Genomic DNA, 26334 nt, shown 5'->3' with positions numbered 1-26334 from the left:
GAGCTGAGAGATCTTTTAGCCCCTAAGGGGTAAAAGACTGAACAAATATAAAGGTCTGTAGTTGTTTTTTAAAAGCAGCCACAGATGTCAAAGGGCGGATATTCCTACAGACAGAGACTTGATAAATAACTCACAACAAATTCATACAACCCCAGACAGGAAATATAGATAGGAACAGGAAATGCCTAAAAATTAATTAAATTTTAGTGAATCATCACACGATCATGTGGATAGGTGGGGGCGGGGGAGGCAGGGTTGAGCCTACCTTCCCCGCAGATGATCTCGGACTGGCCCTATCTCCACTGTGCCATCACTCACACAATCACCACTGTGGTGACTGGCACACCATTCTTGAGGCTAAGGGAAATCCACAATGCACTGTGCGATGAAGGTGATGCATTAAGGCAGAGGTTCTCAACCTTGGGTCCCCAGATGTTGGTGAACTACAACTCCCATCATCCCCAGCCTTTGGCCATTGTGGCTGAGGGTGATGGGGGATGTAGTTCAAGAACACTTGGGCACCCAAGGTTGAAAATCCTTGCAATAGGTGATTCCTCCTTCTCTGTGTTAATGCGGGTTAAATAAATGTGATTAGATTTTGAGTGTGCAGTAAAGCAGTGCTTAGTATTTGGCCCACTTTAAAGGGCTCTTGTAAACATCATATAATAATATATGTGAAATACTTTGAACTAGTGGGCCCGGGAGCAGAACATCTGCGTCTCTAGTTGAACCCAGCTGTGGTTCCCCCCTCCTGTCGGCATGCCCGGCTATCTCCACTCCCCCGCTTCTTGTGCGCTTCTCAGCCCCCCCCCCTCACTTTCTGGCCGTCCCTCTTTGGGGCTGGCTACCTCTCCCCTACCCCCACCTGCCCCAGTCTCCGGCCAGGCCAAGTGCTGAGCCCAGGCGGCCGGGCCGAGCCCAGGCAGCCAGGCTGAGTGCCGCCGCCGCGGCTGGGCCAAGTGCCACTGCCACGGCCGGGCCGAGTGCTGCGGCCGGGCTGAGTGCCGCCACCGCGGCCGGACCTGTCGTCCACAACCTGCAGCCGGGCCGGGCCCACCGCCACCACCACCACCATGCTGCCGGGCCAGGCCGCCCCCACCCCGCCGCTGCCGCACCACCACCACCGCTCTGTCAGGCTGGGCCGGGCCGCCCTCGCCGCCTCACATCTGCGGCTGGGCTGGGGCCCGCCGCTGCTGCCGCCGCAGCCTGGCCTGCCACCACAGCCTGGCCCGCCGCTGCCGCAGCCGCCCATCCAGCCAATTCTCCTGGGTGCGCCAGGACCAATCAGGCACCCCCGCAGCCCAGCCAATCAGCTGGGCTGCCAGGACGCACATTCGAAAGGCACACCCAGGAGAATTATATATATAGATGCTTAAATGTGCCATATGAATAGTACTCTCTGTGTGCTTGTTAATTTGGGGGCATTAAAAAGTGTGAATCAGCCCTTTAGTTATTTGTTACTCACTGTAACCATTTTATGCACACAGAATAGATAGGCATTCCTATCAATTCCTTTAAAGGAGGGGAAGATGTAGGGTTTAGATTGTGGTCAACAAATATCAGCTATGAGGCCTCAACTGATGAATATCTTTCAAAGGTATGAACTAGTTTTTGTTTTTTTTAACCAACCATAATAAGTTACCAAACACTGCTAGTAGATATCTGGTTAATATATTTGTCACAAGATAGAAACAAATACATCAGAGAGCTCTGTCCTTCCAAACTGTAAAATCTCACCCTGTTTGCACTGGTGGCTGTGTTTCCAGTAATTGGAAATTTTCACTACGATGATTCTAGGCTTAGTGGTGCATATGCAGGGGAGTAGCAAGGTTGGAGTGGGCCCAGAGACAAGATTTTAAAATGCCCCCCACCCACCTCACTGAAGCTCAGCTCATGAAAGAAATCTTAAATGAGGCTGAATAGTGGTAACAAAAAGCACAGTTCTCCTACGTGCCACAACAGAACATCATCCTAAATTGTTTTTTTAAAGGTTTTGTAAATTGTGGACGATGCAAGTCATTTAATGGTACAGTACTAGAGAGAAAGACCTGCTGTTCTGGTAGCTCCAGGTCTTAACACTCACATCAATTTCGGAGGATGAATACAACTGAAGGAAGCCCAGGAAGGTGCACAGCTGGGGGAGTCAGTCATGTGACTTTCCTCTGGGGGGCCCCCCCAAGGCAGTGGCCCCCCAGACAACTGTCTCCCCTTGTCCTATTATGGTTACGCCCCTGTGCATATGTCCACCACCTAAAGATATCCCTGCCACCCCACCCTTTTTAACATGATGGTAATGTGCCACACATTCAGGATCTGGAATGTGTCACACATTACAGATGAATCATAAAATCACAGCTCACCATCTCCCAGAATTTCTGTGGACTGCAGAATGAACTAGTGGGGTGGTAAAGTGTAGTCTTGGATGACTGTGTTGTGTCAAAGCATTAAGATGAATGATCACACCGTATGGTGGGTTTGCCTCTTCTGCTATCTCAATGAAGGCAGAGTGTGGTCAAGATTCCAAATTAATTAACTATATACCCTCACATCACTTCTTCTAATCCGATGCTTTTGAATGGAAACCGTTCATCGCACATCACACGTGCAGGAGCGCGTTATCGAGCGATCCATCTTCCAATGATGATCAATACCCAATGGTGGGATAGAGCGAAGCCTGGGCAAGGAGGAGTGCCTTGGTACTCGCCCCCCGAGCACACCGCTCCTGGTTCACTCAGCAAGCCCCCGTTCAGGTATGTGTCTTGGGCGACCGGCCAGGTCTCTCTAAGGCTGGCCCCGGGGGACACGCATGTGAGAACCTGCAGCCTCGACAGCAAACGTGCCACGGGAACCACCTCTAAAGCATGTATCACACGACACCCTTTTCAACCCTTGGCTCCGTGGTGGTAACCAACACACTTGCCCTCCTTTGTCACACATTTGCTGTCCCCCGTTCCCAGCCCCTCCTGAGACGCGACACACTTTATATAGGGTCTCTTTGAGGAGGTCCCTCAGGCTCCGCAAGGAGAGCCTCCCTCCCTCCCCCGCCCCCACATACACACACACGCCGCTCAAGGTGAGGGCAGCAGGGGGCGATGGCCCGATGCCTGCTGATTGGCCATCGCTTGCTGGCCCCTGTAAGGAGGGGGAGCAGGAGGGGGATTTGGAGTCTGTGGTTGCGCTTGCGCATTCCTGGGGGGAGCCGCCGCCGCCGCCGCCGCTGCTGCTGTGACCGGCCTCACGTAGAACTTCTCCTCTTGCTACTGCCGCTGCCCTCGAAGATTCTGAGGGGCCGCCTCCAGGGGCCGGTGGTAGGCGGGATCCCGGCTCGTATAAGCGTCCGGAGGGGCCCTCTTGTGTGGAGTCTGCGATTCGAGTGCCTGGCTGGGCAGGGGAATAGCAGCGGCGGCGCTTTTTCTCTAAGGTGGGTTTTGCCAGCTCTTCGTCCGTCCCCCCCACCCCACCCCGCTTTCCCCGTGTGCGAGGGGAGGATGGAGGAGAGGGGGAGCAGCGGGCGAGTGGCTCCGCGTTCGGTTTTTCTTTCTCTCCCCCGCCCCCCATCGCAGCGCTGCCCCTTGTAGGCGGCTTCCGCGCGAGAGAAGGGGGAGGCTGGGCAGAGAGGAATGCCGCCCTCTTCTTTCCCAAGCAAAGTTAAAAGCCTTGCTGCTGCTGCTGCTTTTCTTTAGCAACGCCTCGAATAACTTCCTCATTGGGACTGTCCATAAAGCATGCCACACTTTTAAGGCCTTACCTTCAACCCAGCACCACCACCCCCCCCAGTCTTGCACTTTGGTGCTTTTGTAACCAGCACTACTGCTAAATCTCTCCTTTGTCACAACTTCTTTGCTACCTTCTCTTCCTCCTCCCTGGGTGGTACGTGACATGCTAAGTGACGGGTGGCCCCCTTTCAGGCTCGCTTGCTTGGAAATCTCCCCGCTTCCCTCAGGCAGTTTCTTTTCCTCTTTCATGTGCAAAGAGGATTTGTGCACCAGTAGGCATGCTGGAGGGGGGCACTGGAGGAAACTGGCACCGGCTCCCTCCCTCTTAGGCGATGCCTTTTCATGGAAATATCTTCGCCTAGAAACTTGCCGAGTTCTGTATAGCCAGTCCAGTCTTGTCAGAAACATGCAGAGATTCCACCATCGCCCCCCTTCTTATGAGGAGAAATGAGTTCAAGGCTGACGTGGAAATGGATCTCTCTTGTAACTCCTCTCTTCTTTAGTCATTAAGAACAGTTTGGAGCCGTTAATTTTTTCTGTGCGATGGTAGGGGTGGAGTGGATGTGTGGGAAGAAATCTGATTCCTTCCGCCTCTGGAATCTCCATCTCTTTGGTTATGTCTGTTGAAAAGTTATTCATCCAAGTTTTGATACTGTGCTCTCTGTCCTAGTACCAGAATGCATGCAAGGCCCAACATTAGTTTTAAAATAAAACTGATTAAAAAACCTTTAAAAATTACCTACTTTGCTAGGTAATACTGGTGTGTCATTTACCTTCATTTTAGCTGGACAAATACATTGTAGCACGAGTCTTCAGTTATTTATTAAGGAAATGAAACACAGCTTATAGTCAAAGCACTAAGCTGAATTGGTTTGTGCAGAAAATCCTAGCAATGGATGCTCTGGATATTTCCCCCCCTGAGTACTGTAAATTGATCTCTTTGCAGATGAGAGGGAACAAGCATGCAAATGAACAGAAGGGCTGAAACAAAAGAAGCCTGTTTACAGATACTTAACTGTTGCTTCTAAGTTGAGAAACCTGTGGTTCTTTTTATTAGATTGTTCTTGGAAAGAACTTTTGAGATGAAATGTCCATTACATGAGTGGGGGAGGGTGAAATACGTGGCAGTAGCATTCTTTCGTCAACCTTTGTGCGCTTCACAAACTTCTGGAAAGAAGCTATTTACGCTGACCGCTAGTTAGGCTTGCTAAATATGAATAGTATGCACTTCTAAGCAAGACTCACAGACATGAAAACTCTGAGCTTCCACAAATAATAGGATTATGTACTTTTTTCCTTGCTAGCATTTTCATAGACATCAGATATTTGAAGCTATTTGATTTGTTTTCAGATATGTAAATGCAACTTTTCTGATGTAGTATTGCAGTATACTTGGATGGTATGAAAGTATATTGAATGTACTTCTGCAGTGCTTAAGGTCTGCATATCAGATTTAGGAACCAAAGTAAAAGTGAGACTCCTGAAACATATGCAACATAAAAGTCTAATTAGGCAACATATCCTGCAGCAATTATTTGGCAGGTAACTGGATATATGAACAGCAAAGTGGTTAAACTGCTAGAAGATAATGTAATTTTTATAGTTTTCTTCAGATAAAACTACCACTTTATATTTTTTATTTTATTTTATTGTTATTTCACATTTGTGTACTGCCCCAAACTTCCATCTCTGGGTGATTTACAACAACACAAAACAAATTGAAAATAAAAACCTTAAAACAATTTAAAACCACAGTCCAGTTAAAAAGCTTGAGTGAAAAATTAAGTCTTTAGAGACTTTTTAAAAGTTGTCAGAGATGGGGAGACTCTTATTTCAGCAGGGAGCACATTCCAGAGTCTCAGGGCAGCCACAGAGAAGGTCCATCCTTGCATAACCACCAGAAGAGCTGGTGGCAAGTGCAGAGGAACCTCTGCAGAGGAACCTCTTCAGATAATCTTAATGGGCGTACTTCCCTGCCCCCCCCATTGCCCCCTTGACTGGAAGTACCTAACATGCTGGCATGTCGAGTACTCCTGGGTACTTCCGGTCAAGGGGGCTAGGAGGTATGGTGCTGCCCTGATGGACTTAAAAAAAACACCAAGTGCTGTGGGGGAAAGTGGAAGGAGTGGTAAGTGCACCCTCCCCCACCCTTAAAGACAACACCCCTGCCTTCAAATGTCCCCCACCCGGTTCCATGTACATCCCTACTCCCCCCCTCCAATGTTTTTTCTCTCTGCTGGCTGCCTGGCCAGCCGCTTTTTCCAGCCGCCCGCCACTTTCTCTTTCCCGGCCACTGCCGCTGCTACCTTTCCCGCCCCCTGCCCCACTGCTGCTGATTTTGCTTTCTCTTGCCTGCCATCTCCACTTTCTCTCCCCGCCTACCTGTTCGCTGGCCTGTCTGTTGGCCTTATGTTCCCTGCCACGGTCACTTTCCTTTGCCCCTCCCCTTGCTCATGAACTCTTGTGAGAGCTTCCACTCATGGGATTAGCCATGGGTACGTCTTAGAGAATTATATATATAGATATAGATAGATAATCAGCATCTTATATTTGCCTGGAAACTGATTGGAAACTAATTATATGGCATTTTGGAAAGTAATGTAATTGTTTAGACTATATTGGCATATAGACCTCTGGAATCTTAAGCTTTTGCATAAATTCTGTTTATAACAGGGATTTAGTGTAGTCAGGAGGCCAATAAAGAAATATTAACCCAAAAGTGACCTTCTAAAATGTTATTCACTCAGAGTTTGAAGTGGGGGAGTTTTGAAGCAAGTTGTTACAACTGATTATGCTAAAATAAACACTGATATTACTTTCTTGCTCAAATAACTTTGCTTTTTGTACCAACCAGTTGGAGGCTTGATCACTGTCTGCAATCCTGATGTCAAGGAGAATCCTAGGTGCTCAAATATTTTATGCATGTGCTGTCTTTACAAACATAAGCTTACTACATAGTATCAGAGCAGGTGGAATTTATATCTGATCCTAAAGAATATTTAATTTGGGGAGTGCAATCCAATCAATACTGCAAACAGGTGAAATGCTTCATCATTTGAGGCAAGGGGGAACTTTAATGTTAATTCTCTAAAATTCTCTATTGCTTATTCTCTATTGTAAACTGCCCAGTGACGCAAGTTTTGGGCAGTATAAAAATATGTTAAATAAATAAGTAAATAAAAGGTTAAACAGTTAGGGAAAGTTCAGCTTCAGACTGTTCAGTATGCCTGAGATCTTTCTTCTCAGTACAGAATGCTCCCAGGAAGGCAGTATTAATGTAATAACTAGCTGACCTGGCACAGAGCATCTGCATCCCTAGTCCTCCCTGCCTCTCCTCCTTCCCTTCAGCCCCAGTTCACTCTCGCCCTCCCAATCTGCTTTTCCTTCCCTCCCCACCCGCTGGCCTGGCTGGTGCTTTTCTTCCCTGCCCACAGGCCTGGCCGGTGCTTTCCCTTGCTGCCAGCTGGCCCGGCGGGTGCTTTCCTTCTCTGCTGGCTGTCCCGGCAGTGGCGGTGCTTTTCCTCTCCGCTGGCTGCCCACCCAGCAGCAGTACTTCTTTCCAGCTGCAGCGCTGCTTTCCCTTGCCACCCACCGTCCAGGTGGGCACTTTCCCTCACCGCCTGCTGGCCCGGCGGCAGCATTGCTCTCCCTCGCTGCCCACAGGCAGCGGCAGCGTACCTGTGGCAATCTGGCAGCTGCTTGAGAACTCTGGCAAGAGCTGCCACACATGGGATTAGCCACGGGTATGCCTTAGAGAATTAAATCTATAGATGCTTGCAGCCTGACGAATGTTTGTCTGTATACTAGCTCATTTATAATTACTTTCACCCAGTTGTGATATCCTCAGGATGGATTAACGTGACTATTTAATAAGTGAATTTCTGTTAGGTATTGTGATGAAGATTCATATGAATCCTAATCTTGTGAATGCTAATCTCTCAAATTTCTCATAAATTAAAATCTAGAGTTTGGTTGTTGGCTGGTATGGTGGTTATACTATGTTACTTTGAGAGGCCACATTGTGTGTATATGTATGTGCATGTGATTAGAAACCTACTTGGAGGATAAAAGCTGAGATACTTCAGTAAAACATGTACAGCCATCCCTTGCCAACTGCTAGGGTTCCATTCTGGCAAAACCTCACCGTTGGCAAATTCGCAATTGGCGAGGTATTAAAGTTTATGGGAAATGGGGTTAGGGGAATCATGACCACAAAGAGCCTTAAAAATAAAGGAAAAATACAAAAAAAAAAAAAAAAAGCTAGAAAAATCACAAAAAAACCTGTAATATTACCAAGAGTCAAATGAGCAGTTGGAACCTCTAGACATTTCTTGAAACCCAACCCCCAAATCCCTCATTTTAAATTGGCAAAGGACAGAAAGTTCAGCAAAGGTTAGCAAGGGTCACCAAGAGGAATGAGCAGATCAAACCTCTGGAACACCCCCCCCCCAAATCGCTGAATCCTTTCCAGAATCACTAAAAAACTTCACCAAACGTGGATACTCAAGTCGCGTTTGGCAAGACCTGTCACAATTTCCCATTTGCGTATACTCAAAACTGTGGTTGGCAAAACCGTGGTTGATAAGGGATGACTTTACCCAGGGGCTTAGGCTGGCATTCCCACTAGGTGACTCTGGTAGTTGGCTTTTTGCCACTGCACAATTGAATAGATTTGGCTTTCTGGCATTGCCTTGATTTGCTGCTTGTGCTCTGAAGGCTGGAGCAGTAGGCAGCAGAAAGTTGGAGGTCCTGGTGCTTTAAAGAGCCAACAGAGGGTCAGACTACAATCAAGATATTTCATCAGCCGTGGGAAAGGATAAGGGGTCAAGAATGAGTAACAGCAATTCGAATGGTTCAGTGTGGGGAGGATGAGGAATGATCCAGGGATATCACCAAGACAGGAAGGGAGATATGGAGGTGATTAACAAGAAGCTGCTTGGCCCTGGTGTTCGAGATTGTGATGTATATCCTAATAAACACTCATTCAGATTTCCCCCCTTAAGATTAGTAAACAAAACTACCCCACCATGTTGACTCACTAGTTCAATACTGCTTGTACCTAAAAGAAAAAGTATAAGAAAATTATTGGAATGGGAGGGAAAGCATCACAAGAACCTCCTTGCATATCATTAATTGCAGACTGAATGGACTGACCTCCCTGATATTGAACTGTGGTTTTAGAAACCACAGTTGATGACTGTACAAGTCAAGAGTTTGCTTTTGTCTGGAGCTAATGTTTCATCTGCATTCAATCAGGGAGAGAAATTGTGTGAGGTAGTGAAGAATTCTAGAGCTATCTTTCTGACATTATGAAGGACTCATAAGAGAGAAGATAAAAATCTAAAAAGAAATGGGTGGCAAGAAAGAATATTATGGAAATATGTCTAGCAAAAGGAAAGGTTCCAGTTTAATATTCAGTAGCAGTCAATTACCTGACATATGTACAATGGTGTGTCAGCGAATAACTTTGCATATATACAAGTGATGCTGCCTAAGAGCAAGCCCATTGGAAACAATGGTCTTACTCATGTGTAATATCATTTGTGCAGTTTTTTGCATTTGCGCAACTTGTGTGCAGGGAAACATTGATGTACCATTCTGCAGTGTGTCAGCCAATGTTTTTAACTGAGAAGAATATATAGGAAGTCTTTATTGGAGATGTGAATTGCACTTGGCTTTTTTAGGCAAGATTGCAACCATCTTTTCTCTTGTGGTATTAAAAAAATAGAGTGCTGTGGTACCTATCAACAACATCCTGCCAGATTTTATCTTATATTCCGCTCAGTTAAAAGCATTGGCTGACACAAATGGTACATCATTGGTTGCTACTGAATATTAAACTGGAGCTTTTCCTTTTGTTAGACATATTTCCACTCATTTCCTCTCACATTATCTATTATATTAATTCTCCTGGTGTGCCTTGGAATGTGTGTCCCGGCGCCCAGCTTATTTATTTATTTATTAAAACATTTTTATAAGAGAGGAGGAGGGCAAGAGAGAGGGGAAGGGGGAGGGCAATAGAGTGGGTGAGGTCAAGAGAGTGGGGCAGGGGAGGAGGGGGCAGGAGGAGAAGAGGGCAAGAGAGAGTGGGGCAGGGCAAGAGAGAGTGGGGCAGGGGGCAGAGGGCAGAGGGAGGGAAGGCAGGAGAGAGTGGGGCAGGAGGGGGAGGGAGGGCAAGAGAGAATTGGGTGGGAGGGAGGGAGAGGGAATGGGCCTGGAGAGAGGGGGGAACAGCCGGCCCCAAAGAGCGCACAGATGTTCTGTGTGGGTCGGCTAGTAATCTTCTATAAGTAATGGAATTATTGTGGCATAAGCTTATGCCACAATAAATTAGCCTTTAAAGTGCTGCAAGGCTTCTAATGTGTATGTTTGCTGCTAACAGACTAATATGTCTAGCGCTTTGGCTCTTATGATACATTGTTGTGGTTCTTTCCAGGAAACTACTGTTATGTATACAATATTGCTAATTCAGTGAGTACAGGTACTGATAACTTAGCTGTGTACTTTGTGTCCTTTGGCAACGTATAAATGATCTATTTGGTTGATCTCTGTAAAACATCTGGCACCTATCAGCATTCTTGGAAATTCAGCACACATTCAAAATTATACATTTCTCCTATTCAACTAGTTTTTCTTTTTAATCAGAAGTGCTTTTATGTAAATTGGCAATTCCTTGACATTTCAGTGAGAATACAGCAGTAGGGTGAGTGGAAGAAGTCAATTAATTAAAATATAAACTTAATGGATAGAACTAGGATGACTGCCAAGTTATATAAATTTTTCTTTAGAAATATGCTTAACCATTGTTATCAGGGAACAATTATATATACTGGCTGATGTCTTGCTTGCAGAAAAGTGGTTTTTGTCATCCAATTGGGGAAAGGCAATTTTCAGCAATCCCTCTGCATGTTTTTGGACATGCTTTCCAAAAAACATGTCCCTGAGAGTTGTGGAAACCTCAGAGACATATCTTTGGGCAGCAGAAATGGCTGCGAGGGAAGGATGAATTGCTGGAAATTGTCTCTCGCCCTTGCATGACAAAAAATGCTCTTCCATGAGTACTGTGGATGTTGGCCAATCTGGATGCTGACCAATGACATATTTATATTGTCAATCCTTTTATTTTATTCTTGTGAAACAATGTCAACTGTTTATTCTGAAAACTAGATGAAGATCTGAACTCCTAAATTGTTTCTACCCTCTGTGTAAGCAGTGGAGTTGTCATAAAGAAAACTCGGATTAATCTGGTTACAGATGTAGATTGGTGCTTGAGAAACTGGATGAGAGTTGGTGAACATCTGGCTTATGCCTTATATACTTGTGCTCTGTTCTCCATTTCCTGGTTCTTCTTTTTCAAGAGAATTTCCTGCCTATTGCAGATATCAAGAGTCAATTAACATAAGTGGTTTGAGGAGAGTATGTTAAAAAGGTAGTGTGCTAGGTTCTGACCATTTAGTGAAGCATTCACAAAGCCATAAGCTGCAGTGAACTGAAGCATGGATCACATGTGCCTGATTCAACCATGTGGACTTGAAAGGCTAGGGCCAATTCATGTGACAAGCAGCTACAAACAATTCAAAAGTGCATCCTTTTGGGTTTCTAAAGCAGATATGTAGGCTTTCTGAAGAAAAAAATGAGTTGAAATTATTACTGAATCAAAAATCAAAATGTGCATTACATTTTTTCAGATAATTTTATTATGCTTTTTTTAATGTCCTATATAGATTGTGATCTGATTTGTCATGTTAGTTGACTATTAATTTCCCATACTGTGTCTCAAAGTCTTTCAAGCCAAGACTTGAAGCAGCCAAGTAATTGAATGGAAATACTTGATTAGGGAGGGGGAAATCAACAAATACACTTAATGTCAGGGTGGATTTGATTTAAATCAAACTGATTTAAATCACGATTTAAATCACTAGCAGGGTGGATAAAAATAAAAAAAACCGATTTAAATTAAAAAAAATCCAATTTTTTTGATTTAAATTGGATTTTTTTGATTTAAATTGGATTTTTTTTATTTTTATCCACCCTGCTAGTGATTTAAATCAGTTTGATTTAAATCAAATCCACCCTGCTTAATGTGGTTTAAATGTTTCACTGAAACAAATTCAAAGCTTTAACAACAACAACAAATATGTATATATCACTTTTCAACAGTTTCCAAAGAGGTTTACATAGAGAGAGGTAGGTAGGTAAATAAATAAATAAATAAATAAATATATGGTTCCCTGTCCCCAAAGGGCTCACAATCTAAAATGAAACATAAGATAGACACCAGCAATAGTCACTGGAGATCCTGTGCTGGGGGTGGGGTGGGGGGTGGATAGGGCCAGTTACTCTCTCCCTGCTAAATAAAGAGAATCACCATGTTAAAAAGGTGCCTCTTTGCCCAGTTAGCAGGGGTTATGTGGAAATAAACTATTTTTGTTGGAATAGTCAATAAATATACATCATTTCTCACACACTTCCTAGGGAGAATCACCTGAAAAATGTTAATTTTGAAATGGCCAAAATTACCTAATACTAACTTGGCATCCACTCATTATTTCTAATGAGATTTATGAAACAATTAACTTTTAGAAATGGAAAATTTTCCACAGAAAAATGGGAATTAAAATAGGAAAGTTTTCTAGAAAAATTTCAACCCCACTTCTTTGTTCTATAGATAAAATTTTACTTCCAGGTAGTAATCAGTACATGGTTTGATAGGCTGGGACAATAACTGGATGTTCCCAGATACATGTAGTTGCCACTGAAAAGAGCATTTTCTCTCTCCCTCAGTAATATGAAGTTACATAATGCAATATGGTATCATTGCATTCTCTTTGCACTCACACCACTAGTGGTGTGCCCGAACCGGTCCGGCGGCCATTCCAAAGAATGGCCGAACTGCCGGACCGGTCCGGCCCTGCCTGGTTCGGGTCCGGGTGGGGGGGTATGCCTTTAAGGGCGGGGAGGGCTTGCTTAGCCCTCCCGCCTCCTTGCCCCCGCCAGCGCCCGTATTTTCTAGTATAGGGGCGCTGGAAACCAGCCGCCCGCCCGCCCCCCTGCCGAAAGAGCCCCCAATGCCAGCCCTCCCTCCCTCCCAGCTAGCTGCCCGCCCGCCCGCTTGCTCACCGCTCTCCGGATAGGAAACGAGAGGAGCTCTGGCACAGAGCTCCTCTCGTTTGGAAGGCCTCCGGCAGAATGGTGTTTTGCGCGCGCGCGCGCATGCGCGCACCGCAAAGCACGCCGTTCGCCGGAGGCCCAGTCTACCCGCCGGGAAAGGGCCGGGTAGACTGGGCCTCCGATCGCCAGGTAGACCGGGCCTCCGGCGATCGGAGGCCCGGTCTACCTGGCGATCGGAGGCCCGGTCTACCTGGCAATCGGAGGCCCGGTCTACCCGGCCCTTTCCCAGCGGGTAGACCGGGCCTCCGGCGAACGGCGTGCTTTGCGGTGCGCGCATGTGCGCGCACGCAAAACACCATTCTGCCTGAGGCCTTCCAAACGAGAGGAGCTCTGTGCCGGAGCTCCTCTCGTTTCCTATCCGGAGAGCGGTGAGCGAGCGGGCGGGCGGGCAGCTAGCTGGGAGGCAGGGAGGGCTGGCATTGGGGGCTCTTTCGCCGCCGCGGCGGGGGGGGGGGGCGGCTGGTTTCCAGCGCCCCTATACTAGAAAATACGGGCGCTGGCGGGGGCAAGGAGGCGGGAGGGCTAAGCAAGCCCTCCCCGCCCTAAAAACAAGGCCCCCCTTCGGTGCCGGTCCGGACTTCTCCGGACCGTGCACATCACTACACACCACTTGACTGGTTGCTCCTTGCAGGAGTGAGGAAACTCAAAATGTGATGACATGTTAGACATTTTGTTCTGTTATATAAGGAGCAACAGCCATGCATCTCCTGCAATGTCTAGTTCTGGCTTGTGAGGGCTGATTCATATATTATAGAAAAGGCAGAGTCACATTTGTTCATTACATTTCTCCACAGTGAACACTACTACATCAAGAGGAGAGGAACATCTGAAAGCACAAGTAAAGGCATGCTCAGGAATTCTGATTATTCAAGGCTTCTGAAACAAAATATCTGCAAAATTGCTGTGGTGTAATGCTAGTGAAGCCCAATTTGATTTTTAAAAAACCAACTAAAACTCACACAAATCTTTATTGGTTATATTTATATACTGCTTTTCAACACAGTTCTCAAAGTGGTTTACAGAGGGGAAAAACAAATAACATGGATTTCTTTTCCAAAAGGGCCCACAGTCTAAAAAGAAACATAAGGACATAACATAACACCAGCAACAACCACTAGAAGGATGCTATACTGGAGTTTGAACAGAGAGGGTTAAGTAAAAAGAGAATCACCCCTTTAAAAGGTGCCTCTTTGCTCAGGTAGTGGGGGGTAGGGCAGCTTGAAAGGCCAGCTTGGCTTGTCGTGATCCTCAGACACTCCAATACAAAAGGAAGAGAGAGAGAATTGAGTAAATTTGAAGGCTGCTATAACACAGTGGGTCTGTTCCCATGAGCCATACGACTGTAGTTAAATTTAACTATGATTGTCAAGCTGGGTGTGCTCCCACGGAGCATGGCATGAAAACTCATGCTGTCCAGGAATCGTAGTTCTGCCAACATGGTTCACTAGCATTAAACTATGATTGGCATCTACAGTCTGATCGTAGTTATCAGTTATAGTCTAATGCTAGTTAACTGCTGTGCTGGGACTACTATTGCCAGTAATGCACCAGGTTTTCATGTCATGGTCTGTGGGAGCATGCCCAGCTCAGCAATCATAGTTAACCTTTTAACTACAGTCACTCGGTTCATAAACATGCCCACTGGCTAGGAGCTATAAATCGGGAACTCTCGGGTTTGAATATCATTTCTGCCATTAAGTCACTAGATATTAAGTCACTAGGTGACTTAACTTTGGCAAGTTATTTCCTCTCAGCCTTGGCTTCCTAACTGCAATGTGGGGAGAATAATATTTATCTTAACAGGGTGGTTATAAGGATTACAACAAGAAAATTCATAGGAAGTTCTTTGAATACTCAAAAATGCTTTATAAATGCTACGTATTATTTATTAAATACCAACTCTGGCTCTGCAGCCTATGTATTTAATGATGTCCTTTGTTTAATAGATAAAACTGTACTCTATATTCCACTGATGTCTCTAAAATGTCACTCTGTTTTTCTTTTAGGTGTGGTATATTAACTGACAAGACTATGGCACTCACAAAGTCATGGTATCTTCTAGTCCTCAGTGTTTTGCTGTCTCCTTCTTATGCCCATACAGATTTCTTTACTTCAATTGGTAAGCAGTGCTTTTGTGTATAGTTGCCAACACCTCTGAATGATTTTACAATGACAACACTGAGGATGGTGTGTTGAATTGCAGTACTGGTCATTATTCCAACCTAGTGAAGGCAACCAAGCTAAAATATGACTAATAATAAAATCTAAAAATTAAATAATCACAAAAATGTCAAGAAATAACCCTAAAACACAGCAGTAAACAGGTACTGGATAACATTAATTCAGTGTTGTTCTTACTTAAAGGGGTAAAAGCTAGTGCTACTTAGGGAATAATGTCTCTCTCTTTTTTTTAATATATGGGGGGCTAATTGTGAGCATGGATTTTAACACAAGTGTTTTAAGACCTGTCACTGTCCCATTTGAATGGTTGGATTTTTATTTATTTTTGGTAGCTTCAGAGATGCATGAGATAGCTGCATATTTAAACTACCTGTGCAAATAAATACAGAAAAATTAAACCTGCCACATGTACCTATGTCACAAATTCAGGGATCCACAAATTTAGGCTTAGCTCTCTAGCCAGGCATTATTTGGGGTTGTCACTAGTCCCCTCTGTACCCTCCAATTCTTTTCTGGTACACAGAGGTCTTAGGAGAGAACTAGGAATTCTGTCATTTGCACTTGGATATGGTGATGGTAAGAAATAGTGGGGGTTCTCTTCTACTGCTCAGAAATGATTTCTGCTGTTTCTTACCTTCTAAAAAATGTTAGTGAAATGAAGACTTCTGGTGAAGATATCTGTGTGGTGCTGAGTGTACTGTTCACCAGAGGACTGGGTGGCAGTCACTATTGAACTGGCAGGTGGATGTGTAGATGCCTGCACAAATTTCTTAAGTGATGATTCTGGCATTTGTACTAAAAAGGAATTCTTACTTTTTTCAGGCAGGTGGCTAACTCACCTGCCTGAAGAAGGTTACTCTAGCAGTTCAGTAATTGCACTGATGTAGTTTAATTTCTAAAAGGCAAACTTGGAAATGGCCCCAGGGAACAAGATATTTCACTTTCTGCAATTTTATTAATATCTCACAGAAACAAGGTTTTTAGCATAATAAGTAGTGGATGGGAGCAATCCAGAATGGGAGCGTCTTATGTCTGACAATTGAATAATACATATTCCCCACAACTTGGTATATCTTTCTCCATTAGTAGGAAGTAATGACATGCGAAAGTAGTAAGTGCTGTGTGGCAGGGTTTTTTCAGTTGGCTTTTTGCTTTTGTGACTTGCTGCCTTATATATTGAGAGGTGCAGACTTAAAATCAGCACCAACTGAGAGGATGCCAAGATGCCACTGGCCATGCCCCCGACAGCAGTGTCGGGTAGTGCTAGCCCCATCTCCCTCAGCCGCACTACTCATGCCTATCCCAGCTGCCTTACCTTCTGGGCATATAACAGGGTTTCAAGTTATGAATCAGTGGTGGATGCAGTGCCAAGGGAACTACTTGTAGCATGGAGTGGCGGCTTCTGTTGGCACTACTTTGCTAACTATGGGATGTGCACGGACCAGATTAAGACCAGCTTGGTTCCAGGTTCGGACATCGAACTGGGCCATATTGGGTTGCGAGTATTCCCCTTTACAAATAAAGGGGGCATTCCCTAAGTAAATGGGAATTGTGAGGATTCCCCTTTGCAAATAAAGGGGGCATTCCCTATCCTATGGCTGGGGAGGGGAGTGGGCAAGAGAAAAGGAGTACTCCATACCTTATCCAAGGCCGCATCGAAGACATTGGAGGTGGCAGGGGGCTCCTCCAAGCCCCCCACCAGGCTCCTGAAAGCTCCGGCTGGCTGCGGCCCAGTTTGGGCCTCTGCACATGCCAGCTGGGGGCTTGGAGGAGCCCCTGCTGCCACCCTCCGATGTCTCCATGGCCTCTGCCATGGCCTTGGATAAGGTGCGGAGTACTCTTTTCCTCTCTCCGCCCACTCCGGCCTTAGGATAGGGAATCCTCGCTGGATTCCCCTTGACAAGTATACTGTATATACCAGAACTGGTTCGGACCGGTTCTTTTAGAACTGGGGCTGGTCTGAACTCAGACTGGCACCTCCCTTTGAGGGGCCTGCCCAGTTCAGATCGAGCTGGATCACACATTCCTATCACTAACTGGTTGGCTTTCTCTTTTGCTCTGTTCCCACACAACCCTGTTGGTGGAAGATGTGGGGGAGTAAGAGAGACTGCTTTCTCAGAAGAAAGGAAAAAGCAACAGTCTCTCAAGCTGAATGCTCAGTAGCCAGCACCAACTAACTTCTTTTTTCACAACAATATTGTATGCTGCAGAAGGCAAACTGAATTAAGGAGCAAAGAAGTTCTTGAACATCACAGTCACTTAAAAAACTGCTAGTGAAGTCTTGGGCCCTATTCAGACATGATAATGTATGAGTGCACAGATGTCTATACACTGGTACATGCATTTGTGTGAATGACTGTACCAGCATTCATTGTAAACGTGAACCTGGGTACAGCCCTTTCAAATTCATTATACAGATAGGACATGTGCTGCTGTACCTGCTTTCAACATAAAGTGTGAATAACTGTATTTGTGGAAAGATCTGTACATGTGTACACTGTACACTTTTACAAGTGTTCAACATAATGTTTGAAAAGTGTTTTACTGTGTTGTAAAACTTGTCAATGAGGAAACTCACTAATGCAGGAAAATCCAAATACATCTAACAGGAACAGTGCACAATTAAGTATAAGAAAATCCGTAAGAAATTATTTTGCAATATTTGCAAGGCATCATTGTGAAGAAAAAAATTGCTACCTTTCAACTGCCATTCAGTTTCAGTCATCACATTCTCCTTCCATGACAAAGCTACTGAGGATTGAAAACTTCCATAGTAGGGGAAACCCTTTTCCTAAGACCTTGTCATAAGTATTTGAGAATGCACAGTAATTGTCTTGTGTATTTGAGTGTGTTGGGTTGTTGGTTGAGATACGGACTGACACATGCACAAATGAAATTATTCATGTTCTTCAGGGGAAGAGCAGTTTCGCTCTGAATCCCCCCTTTCCTCTGTAGATCTCTGTGCTTTCCAAAAATATGTCCCTGAGGAGTGTGGGACTCTTGCGGACATTTTGAGGAAACACAGGGTGCTGCAGAGGGTATTGGGATTGGCAAAAATTGCCTCTCCTGTTATGTGCATGGAACTTTCTTCCATGCCTGCATAATCAGTCTTGATTTCAGCCTTTAAAGAAAACAGTTTTAGAATAAAAATTGTAATGTTAAGACTTCACAACAGTGGGCATATATAATGATTGTACTAAACTATCTTGTAGGTCATATGACAGACTTGCTTAATACAGAGAAAGACCTGGTGACTTCACTGAAAGACTACATCAAGGCAGAAGAGAGCAAGCTGCAACAAATTAAGAAGTATGTAGTGGCTTTAATACTACTTTTTAGTGGTGACTCCACCCTAAGTACATAAAAAATTAACCATAGGTTTACTTATATATGGCTTTTGTGGAAGTAAAAATAAATCTTCCACTTTTGCAAGCTGTTGACTATAATAGTCCAGAGTTAAGTACATTGTGGGTTATAAAACACAAAACTTCCAAATCATGAAGGGGGGAAGTATTAAAGAGAGGAAGTACTGAAATATTAAATGTTTATTGAAATATTTATGTTTTGATATGTATTCTTGTTGCTCTAGGCACAACGTTTGTGGGAAAAATATTTTGTAGATATATAAATTAAAACCTAATATAGAATTAGGAGCTAGGTTTTTTTTTTTTTTTAAAAACCCTATATAGAATTTATCATGTTAGATCTTGACAAAATACCAGCTATCACATGGCTCTTAACAAAATTACTTTGTGAATTAGCCCATTGATAATGGATTATTAAAAATATCTATGACAATATGATGGTGATGATACACACATACTTCCATTCTTCAAACAGGTTTTTAGACCTCTTTAGTGCGTAAAATAGAATAAAATAAACAGATCTTTTAAAATCGATCAAATGTGTTTTAATGTCCAAACACCATTATCAATGCTCTATTTCAAGCGGCTGGAAACACTTAAGATTAAATACAGTAGCTACAGCTGAAGTAACCAATCCAAAGACAGGAGAAAAGGAAGGAGAGGGGAATGAGTGGTTCTCCAAAATCAACCCTTTATTTGCCCTTTACTGGCCAATAAATTTCATTGTATTCACAGTATTTCTTTCAATAGCTAGAATAAACACCTTTGTGCAACTTTTCCTTCATGTTTTTCTTTCATATGTTTTGAAATGTGTTTGCTCGATTTTAGAAGATTTATTTTATTCTATTTTATGTATTAAAGAGGTCTAAAAAACTTGTTAAAAATATCTAGTTTACATTTTCGCTCTCTAGGTGGGCAGAGAAATTGGATAAATTGACAGACACTGCAACAAAAGACCCAGAGGGATTTTTGGGGCATCCTGTGAATGCATTCAAGTTAATGAAGCGACTTAACACAGAGTGGAGTGAGCTGGAGAATCTGGTCCTGAAGGACATGTCTGATGGTAGGCTTTTTGAGTGCCTTTATAGTCTGACAGGCAGGTTTGATATTGAAAGCTAGGGTGGGGAAATGAATAATCAGATGAACAAGATGAGTGAGGAAATCCTTGATAGCAAATCTTTGATAGCGAGTTCTCTTCTCAGTTGAAAATTCACTGATGTCTCAAAAAAAATTATTAGTTTATATTGTGGAGGCTTGAAATCTTAGTGAGATTTTGAGTTAGTGATGCTGTATCACTTGAACTGCTACCCTTTTAACTTCTTCATGGCTAATAGAAATTGAGCTGCAACTCTGGGGCAGTAGTGGGAGGAGGACAGAGTCACACTTCCAAGTGAAAATTTGTGTGATTGAAAAAATGAATACTGAGGATGGGACTGAGGTTTTTTGGGCCAGTACAGCCACGGGCAAAAATGGGAAAGGAAGCTCAAAATGATAGTAAGTGGCAGAAGGGGGCTAATGGAATTAGCTTACTTCCTCCCCATGTGGAGGAACTAAGATCTACAAAGAGTAGAGAAGGTCCCTCTGGGCTTGGTATAATAATAATTGTGACCTGGGTAATTACTATGCAGTATTAGCATCTGCAAGAAACTATATTGCTAATTTCTGCAAGACACATATGAAAGAGATTGTGCTGGGATGTGTGTGTGTTTTGTTTTTGTGTGCCTTTAATTAATCTGCATTAGGAATATTTTATTTAAAGCCAAATATTGCTTGGAAATATTTTATTATGGAAATTTAATATTTAATTGTAGTTGCTTTAACAGCTTCCTTTATCTGTAGGGTTTATTTCCAACATGACTATTCAACGCCAGTATTTTCCTAATGATGAAGATCAGACTGGTGCTGCTAAAGCTCTCTTACGGCTCCAGGATACATATAAGTTAGACACAGACACTATTTCAAGGGGAAATCTACCAGGTAAAATTCTGAAGAATTGTTGTAAGCATGGATGGGGGGACACTTTTAAGAAAGCATCTTTGCAGAAAATGTGAACTAGTACACTCTCTCTCATTCCTTTCCTTGCATATTCTGATTTTAATTACCTGCTTACTGTTTAGTATAAACCAAAATTCGCTGTTATATCCAAGCAGTAAATTATGTTTGTACTCGCTCTCCAAACCCAGATTGCAAATCAGCTTCAAACTGCGATTTGTAATCCTGTTTTGTAGGGCTAGCACAAACCATAGTTGGCTGATGATTTGTATTGTAGAGTTATTGTGCTTTTATGTTACTGAGAATGTATCAAGGACACTGGATAATGCTTGTAACATCATTGAATGAATGACAAGACTTCCCTCCTGCTAGAAACATCTTTATGATGATGATGAATATGTATATGTGTGTGCGTGTGTGTGTGTGTATAATTTCAACAAGAAGTTCACAAAAATATAATAAAAGAATGAGAAGATGGCTCTCTGTCCCAATAGAATTCACAGTCTAAAAAGAAACAATGAGAAGGTGGTAGTAACAGCCACTGGGACAGACACTATGAGAAAAGATGATGATGATGATTTATTTGATTTGTATACCGCCCTTACAAAATGGCTAAGGCAATTAGGGACAGTTACTGTCCAGAACCAAAGAAAGGGCGGGGTCGGGGGGAGATTGCCAAAGATGCTGATGAGTTTTCAGAAATTAATTTATTTGATATTGCTTGATGCATTTTGAGCATGAGATACTCTTCTTCAGAGGCAACTATGAAAACAATGTATAAAATATTACAAAATTTTTCATATATATGTATATGTCTATATCTGTAAAACTCAAACTGTTATACCATAATAGTCACTCTCATTAAAAACATTTCTTGCATATAAAAACCGTATAAAGCTGGGAAATTATCAAAAGTTAACCATATAAAGTGTCAATTCAACTAACCATCTAACGTGAATCACTAAGCTGGGATTTCTGAATTTGTTGGTGCTATGTCATTTTTCTCCCCCCGCTCCCCGCAATTACCATCCTCATGCTAAATATACAAGAGGCACCACTTTAATAGGTGCCTTTTTGCTCAGTTAGCAGGGAATACTTTACTTGTTGGATGGAAGGCATCATCCAACCTGGTTTTTAAGGGATTGTATTTTAAGATTGCAATGAGTGGCCTTTCTTCCCTTGCTCCTTCCTCATAGCGTATGAACTGTATATCATAGTATATGGACTGTATTTCATGCTATTGTCTTTGAACTCGGACTTGTAAGACTTGGGAAAGGTTAAAAACATAGAGCAGGACCTGATCTTCTGGATCATCTTGAGCCACTGTGAGTTGTAGTCCAACATCAACTGGAGGGCTGAAGCTATGCATCCCTGAATCTGCTTCAGCACATTGTTACTTTAATAAATACAGTGGTCTCTGCATTTATATATTTTATTGAGGAACTTTATCTCCAGCCTGTCTCTCTAGTCATGTCTATCTTCTTCTATATATTTAATTCTCTTAAACGTACCCATCACTACTCCCATGAGTTTGCGGGCCGCTGCTGAAGCTGCTGCTGGACTAGCAGTTCACCCAAAGCAAAGCTTTTATTAGCCCTAGTTTTCTTTACCATAGGTTGTATAATGTCATTAAACAGCTAAAAAATAAACAATACAGCTTCAAAAGAAAACATCAGGGCAAAAACCTGCAGTCTGAATTCAAGCTTTGTTAACGTTTAATATTTGCTTCTTCCTTCCGAATAGGAGTGAAACATAAGACATTTCTAACAGCTGAAGATTGCTTTGAATTGGGAAAGATTGCATACACTGAATCGGATTACTACCACACTGAACTGTGGATGGAGCAAGCTTTGAAACAGTTGGATGATGGAGAAGTTTCTTCTTCTATTGACAAGGTTTCTGTTCTAGACTACTTGAGTTATGCTGTGTATCAGCAGGGGGATCTGGACAAAGCAATGGTGCTTACCAAGCGGCTACTTGAGCTGGGTATGTTAAAGAATATGCATGCTTCCACTGGGTTGCAATACCTAGTTTCTATGAAAATAAAGCTGGAAAATATATTGTAAACTCTCATTAATAGATTAAATTGTTTTTCAGAAGCAGACAGTTTCTATTCCTTGCTGTAGATCAGGGTTTCTCAACGTGTGGGTCCCCAGATGTTATTGGACTTCAACTCCCATAATCCCCAGCCCCAGTGGCCTTTGGTTGGGAATTATGGGAGCTGAAGTCCAATTACATCTGGGGACCCACATGTTGAGAATCCCTGCTGTAGATAGTGGCATCCTCTGTGAGGCAAGCAGTACCCTGATAATCAGTCTGTGCTCCAGTTATCTCTGTAAGCTTCCTCCTTCTGGGGAACAGGTGGTATTTAAATATTCATAGTAGTAGTAGTAGGCCATTTAACAAGCCTTTAAGATGAAGTGCTAGTGGCTGTGAGTGGTACTGTTGTGCTGTATAAGCTTTTGTTCCTAGCTGAAATGTAGCATTGTTGTGAGCCAAGCCTGATTCACACTCTGTGTATGCCCTGGAGCTAGCAATGAGAACGAAGCTTGTTAACTCTAGCCGCAAACTGGCATAGTTCTTTGATAGGGTAACCATGTATGATCTGGACACGCATGTAGGGGGGAAGGCAGACACACTTATAAAGTTTAAATGGGCTTTATTAAGGCAATGATGCTGATCAGGTAAGGCAAACAGGTCAATAAGATCACTCAGGGTTTCTCAGTAGTGTGATCAAGCAAATCAATTAAATCAATAATGTTTTCCAGCGTAGTGTAGTGTAGTATTTCTTAACTCATGAATGTGTTGATTGCATGTAGTTTCAGTGTTAGACTCACTGGTAAAACCTAACAAAGGCTAGAGAAAATGGAAGCAAGAAAAGGGGGGGGGTTTGCTTAGGAGTGGGGTGGCAGAATGCCAGAGTTTAGTAGGAAAGGGGAGTGAGGGGGTGTTGATGGAACTGCCTCTTAGCTACTAACAGGGGCAAAGGCTGAATTGTCCTCCAGGAAGGCATATTACCAGGTCCAGTCATGGCACATAGAACTGAGCATTGCTTGGGTCCGAGGCTAGAGTGCGGAACAGACAGGCTTATAAAAAGAGACAGAGTAGTCCCAGTTTTCTTGCCCTGTGGCAGAAGCTGCAAACAGTCTCTTGTCTATCAGAGGGAACTCCTGCCTTTTTGTTACACAGCTGGGCAGAAGCTCTTAGGATGGGAAAAGGTTTTTGCCTTTTGCCATGTCCCCAAAAGCTAGGTTCTTATAGGCATTTGATCCTTAGATCTAGACATAAAGATCTTTCAAAATGGCAATATCCATGATGCCTCTAAAGGGAAAGGAAGGGTTGTGCCGTCGAGTCGGTGTCGACTCCTGGCAACCACAGAGCCCTATGGTTTTCTTGGTAGAATACATGAGGGGTTTACCATTGCCATCTCCTGCGAAGTATGCGGTGATGCCTTTTAGCATTTCTAAAATCATTCCAAAGTGATTGCATGTAAATATGTGAAACAAGAAATCAGTGGTGACAAATGTAGCAAAACATAGTAAGCTGCATGAAATATAGGATTACTCCTACTTTTCCAAAGGCAATTCACAGTTGTAACACAAGGCAGGCAATCTGGTCTGTTTCCCAGGAATTAACCAGTTCACCCACAAGTTCACTGATGCCTGGAATGTTGATTTTGGACACAGGCCTGGGCCTGGCCGTTTGGGACCCTCAACTCCTGTCCAGTTGGGGTGACCTTGGACATAATAGTATCTGGGATCTCAGGACAAGGTCCTAGTGCAGGAGGGTGGACTATTCTCTTGCACCACCAGTATAAATTCAATACAGAAACTGTGCTTTGCTTTCAGTATGTAGTAAAGCAAAGGTAGAGATCATCAGCTCCCTTCTCTCTTTCATTGCCCCCCACCCCACGCCTGATTCATTTGGAGGAAGACTGCTGGAGTTTCAGAATGAATCTGGCTTTATATTGAATCATTTTCAAATTTGTGAGACTTCCAAGGCTCTGATATACTCCTGATTACTTAACTGACAGTGTTACAGGTTCTAGAGGCTTCCCTGCAGCCTTCTTCTGCTCACCTCTCCTCTTGGGAAACTCAGGCTTATTCTAACTGAACTGTAGTTAGTTAAAACAAACCAGGATCAAACTGTGGCTTCAAATCCTACTTTGTTAACTAACCACAATTAGAATAAACCACAGTTTCCTGCATTTGAATGTAACAGGAAATTGAGGTTTATTCAACAGTGGAAGTTTTGAATCTTTTCTCCTCACATGCAAAGGTGCAGGAGAGGCAAGGCTGTAGCTCATTCATAATAGATAGATCTTTATTATGAGACTTCACCAGATACAATAATTACAATACATAACAACACAGAGTCAGTACAGTCAATTTATAGAATTAACCACATTTAGGTAAGGGGGAGAAAAAAACTCCTAATAAGCTAAACATCATTACCTAACTGACTGAAGGAGGCTTAACCATTACTTGGCAAATATAATATGCAATAGAGCAAAATTTAGAAACACAGGCTGTAACCCATGCATTGTTGACAGCAAAAATATATGTTTTGTAAAATTCCATAGATCTTCCCGGTAAACCTGTTAAAAGAGGTAAAATCAATTTACTGTGTGGAGTACTATAAAAAGTGCAGTGAAGTAAAATATGTGCCACATTTTCTACTTCCCTTGAGTCTCAGGGGCACTTGTGCAGGTAATATATCTGCCCTCCACACATGCCAATGGGAAAATATTGAGACAGGCCAACATAAAAGCTCTCCAATGTGTTGGGCATGTCACATTATAAACATTTCTAATACTACTGGGAAGTTTACTTCTCTCCTGCATTTAAATGTCTAAAATACGCTGCTCCAATATTCTAATGGCCTGTTCATGTCCCTTAGCAATTAAAAATTCAGAGAGAATCCATACCTGAGAAGTTTTCTCTTCAGCTTTAATAACCACCTTGAGTGGGACTGGTTCTCCAAAACAAGGGGGACCAACCCACTTGGCGAATATCTGAGTATTAACCAATATTTAAATACTGCTATCCACACTCTCGTCTCCACCTTATTCACCCAGCCTCCAGTCTAAGGGCAAAATTGGATACACCTTTTGACACCCGAAGGGCCGCGCTTAAAAATTTAGTTTGAATAACCTATACTAACTGGAGCAAAGTTAGTATAAGGTCCCAATTGAGCTTCAAAAAGCATCTGAGTCATTGATTTAGTCGAAATAACTTAACAGCTACTGGCACAAAATGCCCTTCCTGCCCCCACCGACCAGCAAAATGTCAGAATCAAAGCAGTGCTTTGCGGTGCTGTTTGCAGCCGGGGTTGCCAGAACCTAAGGGGTATACTCGTGGGTCAAATGGGCCGTAAGCCAGAATTTGGCTTTTTAAAAGCCAAATCTGTCCACCTAGGTTTGCACTATATAGTCCAAATGCACATATCTTCCCCCAGAAGCTGAAATACCACCCCAAGTACTTAAAGCACTTAACCTATTCAATCCTATTACCATTAATTTTCCAATTATATAGTTTGGGTCTCTTCTCTTAGCAAACACCGTTATTTGGGTTTTCTGATAATTTATTAATAAATGGTCTTCTAAGCAAAACTGGGTGAGCGCTTTCAGTGCTCTCTTAAGACCAATGAGTGATAAAGATAAAATAACTGCATCATCTGCATATAGACGTCTATTTACTAACCTAGGAGGGTGCATGTCTGCCCTATTCAAAAATTTGACAAGTGGATTAATATAAAAATTGAATAACGGGCTAAAACACATCCCTCTATGACACCAGTACCTGTAGACATTGAATTTGAAAGGTCACCACTGGGATTGCATCTCACAAGAAGGAAAGTATTACTATATAATGTATAGATCAATAAATGCTTATCAATTGAGGTTGCCC

The 26334-nt window shown here is 43.2% G+C and overlaps 1 protein-coding gene across 4 annotated transcripts in view; it reads left to right on the top strand.

Annotated features, from left to right (window-relative positions):
* Window positions 1–3161: 3161 nt before the first annotated feature.
* Window positions 3162–26334, top strand: part of P4HA1 (prolyl 4-hydroxylase subunit alpha 1) — a 58566-nt gene continuing 35393 nt past the window's right edge. For 3 of the 4 annotated variants that reach the window (XM_053311391.1, XM_053311389.1, XM_053311392.1), the window contains exons 1-6: window positions 3291–3421; window positions 14894–15006; window positions 18281–18377; window positions 19345–19496; window positions 20273–20410; window positions 22169–22411. In XM_053311391.1, coding sequence (XP_053167366.1) covers window positions 14919–15006; window positions 18281–18377; window positions 19345–19496; window positions 20273–20410; window positions 22169–22411 — 718 coding nt within the window. In that variant the 5' untranslated portion in view covers window positions 3291–3421; window positions 14894–14918. Of the gene's footprint in view, window positions 3422–14893; window positions 15007–18280; window positions 18378–19344; window positions 19497–20272; window positions 20411–22168; window positions 22412–26334 lie in introns of all 4 variants that reach the window. The other variant, XM_053311393.1, reaches the window with a different exon arrangement.

Source organism: Hemicordylus capensis, chromosome 3 (genome assembly GCF_027244095.1).
Source record: "Hemicordylus capensis ecotype Gifberg chromosome 3, rHemCap1.1.pri, whole genome shotgun sequence".
Taxonomy (NCBI): Eukaryota; Metazoa; Chordata; class Lepidosauria; order Squamata; family Cordylidae; genus Hemicordylus; species Hemicordylus capensis.
This window is presented reverse-complemented; position numbering and strand designations above follow the sequence as displayed.